At 58.8% G+C, this 4,200-nt stretch overlaps 1 protein-coding gene across 5 annotated transcripts in view; it reads left to right on the forward strand.

Moving 5' to 3' along the window:
• The window catches only part of PTPRF (protein tyrosine phosphatase, receptor type, F), an 80,522-nt gene extending 76,542 nt beyond the window's left edge, over positions 1-3,980 (forward strand). For 4 of the 5 annotated variants that reach the window (XM_014540021.1, XM_005866604.2, XM_005866608.2 and 1 more), the window contains 7 exons: positions 24-309; positions 408-586; positions 805-931; positions 1,162-1,287; positions 1,457-1,611; positions 1,703-1,838; positions 2,258-3,980. In XM_014540021.1, coding sequence (XP_014395507.1) covers positions 24-309; positions 408-586; positions 805-931; positions 1,162-1,287; positions 1,457-1,611; positions 1,703-1,838; positions 2,258-2,326 — 1,078 coding nt within the window. In that variant the 3' untranslated portion in view covers positions 2,327-3,980. The remainder of the gene's footprint in view (positions 1-23; positions 310-407; positions 587-804; positions 932-1,161; positions 1,288-1,456; positions 1,612-1,702; positions 1,839-2,257) is intronic. The other variant, XM_005866607.2, reaches the window with a different exon arrangement.
• Positions 3,981-4,200: the final 220 nt, after the last annotated feature.

Raw genomic sequence — 4,200 nt, forward strand, 5'->3', positions numbered from 1 at the left:
CAAGCCGAGCCCGTGTCCTGCAGCGCGGGTGTGGGCCGCACGGGCTGCTTCATCGTGATCGACGCCATGCTGGAGCGCATGAAGCACGAGAAGACGGTTGACATCTACGGCCACGTGACGTGCATGCGATCCCAGCGCAACTACATGGTACAGACAGAGGACCAGTACGTGTTCATCCACGAGGCGCTGCTGGAGGCCGCCACGTGCGGACACACAGAGGTGCCCGCCCGCAACCTCTACGCCCACATCCAGAAGCTGGGCCAAGTGCCTCCTGGGGAGAGTGTGACCGCCATGGAGCTCGAGTTCAAGGTGGGCCAAGGGCTGGGCCTGGATTGGGGCATGGGGATGAGTCCCCCCCACACACACCCCCAGGAAGCCAGGCCTGACCAGTCCCTCCCTCTCGCTAGTTGCTGGCCAGCTCCAAGGCCCACACATCCCGCTTCATCAGCGCCAACCTGCCCTGCAACAAGTTCAAGAACCGCCTGGTGAACATCATGCCCTATGAGTTGACCCGAGTGTGCCTGCAGCCCATCCGGGGTGTGGAGGGCTCTGACTACATCAATGCCAGCTTCCTGGATGGCTACAGGTTAGCATGCTTGTGTCTGCCCACCACACTCTGCTCTGTGGGTGCCTAGGCCTGTGCCTGGCTGGCTGGGGGTACCACAGAGTAGGGCCAGCCCAGACGGTTAGAGTGGGCTTCCCGGAGGAGGGGTGATCTGAGTGGAGCTCCAAGAGACTCTGCAGTCTTGGGGAGACTCGGGGAGCACAGCACCTCCAGCATGTCCAGTCTTATGTCCACCCCAGGCAGCAAAAGGCCTACATAGCCACACAGGGGCCCCTGGCAGAGAGCACCGAGGACTTCTGGCGCATGCTGTGGGAGCACAACTCCACCATCATCGTCATGCTGACCAGGCTTCGGGAGATGGGCAGGGTGAGCCCACCCCCAGGGCCCTTCTGATACCTGGGAGCATACCAGCCCCCCCTCACTCTTCTCTCCTCTCATACCCAGCCTCCCATCAGCATAACCTCTGGTCCCCTCTCCCCCCACCCCAGCCCCAATTATCACCACCTTAGGGGTCCGGCCTCAGAATCCTCTGATCCTGGGAGCCCCCTCCCTTTTTCCTCCCCACCTGATCATAGCGGCGGGCCCTTTGTCCACAGGAGAAATGCCACCAGTACTGGCCAGCAGAGCGCTCTGCTCGCTACCAGTACTTTGTTGTTGACCCGATGGCTGAGTACAACATGCCACAGTATATCCTGCGTGAGTTCAAGGTCACGGACGCCCGGGTGAGTTTGGACAGGGGACCGTGTCTGTAGCTGCCTGAGCACGTGGGGCGGGGGCTGCCTGCATGTGCCCTGGCTCCCAGGGTGCTCACCTGTGTCATCGGGCTACCCTCCTGGTCTGGTGGGGCCGCCGCCTGCGGCACTCACCCCGTTCCCTTCCTGCCTCTCCCAGGATGGGCAGTCGAGGACAATCCGGCAGTTCCAGTTCACGGACTGGCCAGAGCAGGGTGTGCCCAAGACCGGGGAGGGCTTCATTGACTTCATCGGGCAGGTGCACAAGACCAAGGAGCAGTTTGGGCAGGACGGGCCCATCACGGTGCATTGCAGGTGGGGCTGGCCCCCGGAGGGGTTGACAGGGGCGCGGGTGGCCTGCGGGCCTGGTAGATCGGGCCCCTGACCCAATGCTGTCCCTGAGCAGTGCTGGCGTGGGCCGCACCGGGGTGTTCATCACGCTGAGCATCGTCCTGGAGCGGATGCGCTACGAGGGTGTGGTGGACATGTTCCAGACCGTGAAGACCCTGCGCACACAGCGCCCGGCCATGGTGCAGACGGAGGTACGTGGCCGGTGCATGAGCACACCGCCGACATTGAGCATGGCGAGCTCTGCCTGGGCCTCGAGGGCAGGATGGCTCTGGGAGCCCGACTCCACCGTAGGACGTGCTCCTCATTCGGCAGCTCTGCACTAAGCACCCGTGGTGTCCCTGGCTCCGGCTGGAGTTGGACATAGCAGTCCCTACAGGGTAACTCGGGGGCAGTAGGTGGATGTGGACAGTGGGAAAGGGAGCGAGAGATGAGCCTTCAGGGATTCTTTCAGGCCCTCGGGATGCTGCCTGGGGCAGAGGTCTGGGTCCAGCATCTGCTCTTGGCCAGCAGAGGCCAAGTCTCTGGCCCACTGGCTGCAGTGAGTGCCCTTGGCAGTATGTTGGGGAACCTGCTGGCACTGCCCGTGCTCACCACCCCCCTCTCCCGGCAGGACCAGTACCAGCTGTGCTACCGTGCAGCCTTGGAGTACCTCGGCAGCTTTGACCACTATGCAACGTAACTACCGCCCCCTCTCCTTCGCCGCCCCTGCCTAGGGGCTCCGGAGGGGACCAGCTCCTCTGAGCCATACCGACCATCATCCAGCCCTCCTGCACGGATGCCGTTGCTGACAGAGCACAGCCCCTGGGATCACAGCGTTTCAGGAACATTGCCACAACAGAGAGCTCGGAACCCCTGGCCACTGGGGGGCCGGCAGGCAGGCGCGGCCGCCATCTCTCTCCACCAGGCCCGCCCAGAGCCCACCTCGAACTCTCTGCTCCGCTGTCGCATTTCTCATGCTTCTTCTCATGGGGTGGGGATGGGGCCAAAGCCTCTTTTTTATACATTAAGTGGAGTAGACTGAGGGATTCTAGCCTCTTCTCTCGGATGTTTCCTTTTGCAAATTCTTCACTGCAGAGTGGGCTGCCATGGGGGTTGGGGTGTAGTCTATTTTTTGTTTTGAGTTACTTGGGTCCTTTTTTATGTAAGTTTTACTGCTGAAGGACGATCATGCCTTCTTCATGCACGTGGAGCCGGGGCCGCCAGCCTACCCGGGGGCCTCACCGCTCCGCTGCTCTTCCAGGCCTTCAGACAAGATCTTGTTTCAGCCAAATGCAGGGAACAATTTTTTTTTTTTAAGTTTTGTTTTGTTTCTCCTTAAGAGCCTTATTTTAGGCCCCACAGACAGTGGTGGGCGAGGAAGAGATAGGAAACACTCAGCCCAGTCATCTATTCCAGTGTGTGTTTAACGTTCACAGCCCAGAACCCCAGACGTGTCGGGGGAGCCTGGCAAGGCGTTCCTCATCACCATCGTGTTTGCAAAGGTTAAAAAAAGCAACAACAAAAAACAAAAACAACAATCCAAAAATCCCAAAAAAAAGGAGAAAAAAAAAAAAGGAAAAAAAGAGAGTCATTTCCTGGCCTCTGCTTCAAACCCCTGAGAGGGGAGGCGGCTCGGTGCCCCTGGGGCTCCCTGCGAGCTGCCAGGATGACCTCAGGACCCGCGGAGGCTGGCATTTGTCCACGGCACTGCGGGGTGCGGTGCGGTGCGGTGCGGTGGTGGGAGGCTGTGGGTCTGGCCATGTGGCCGAAGCAGTTGGCACAGGTCAGGGTGTGTGCCACACCCTACACACCTCAGGGCCAAGCAGGGGCATGGCTGGCCCTTCAGGTCCAGGCCAGTAGGCCTGGTAGCACATGTCTGTTCTCAGAGAAGGGCCGGATGGTTTTCCTCCCTGGTTTGCAGCTATTTTGAAAGCCCGTGAGAATTGCTCTTTTCCACTCCTTCAAGATGCCCTCATGAACCAATGTGGCAAGACTACTGGACTTTTCTCCATGGTACTATAATCAATCCTTATAATCTTGGCTTGCTGAGGGGCAGGGAGAGGGCCTCTTCCTCTGGGCAGCACTATCTAGGTAGGTAAGTGGGGGCGGGGAAGGGTGCATAGCTGTTTTAGCCGAGGGGCGCGAAGCAGACGTCCCAAGATCTAGCTAGGCTCGGTCAAGATCAACAATCCAGGGTTGGTAATGTTGGATGCGACATTCATTTTTACCTTGTGGATGCTAGTGCTGTAGAGTTCACTGTTGTACACAGTCTGTTTTCTATTTGTTAAGAAAACTACAGCATCATTGCATAAAACTTGATGGTAATAAATTTGAATAATCAGATTTCTTACAAACCCGGCCTTTGTCTCAGCTCTTTCTGGAACCGGAGTCTGGCCTCTGGAAGTCAAGACCTAGGAGTAGGTTCTGGTGACTTCCTGCTCCTAAGGAGACAGGGAGGCTGTCCCGAGTGTCTGCCACCAGGTGGACGCTCAGCATGGTGCCCACTCTCGGAGAGGAGAGGTTACAGACCCAGAAGACGGAGCCACCGGTGCCTGTAAAGATTCCCCCACGTGG

The sequence above is a fragment of the Myotis brandtii genome, unplaced genomic scaffold (assembly GCF_000412655.1).
Source record: "Myotis brandtii unplaced genomic scaffold, ASM41265v1 scaffold235, whole genome shotgun sequence".
Taxonomy (NCBI): Eukaryota; Metazoa; Chordata; class Mammalia; order Chiroptera; family Vespertilionidae; genus Myotis; species Myotis brandtii.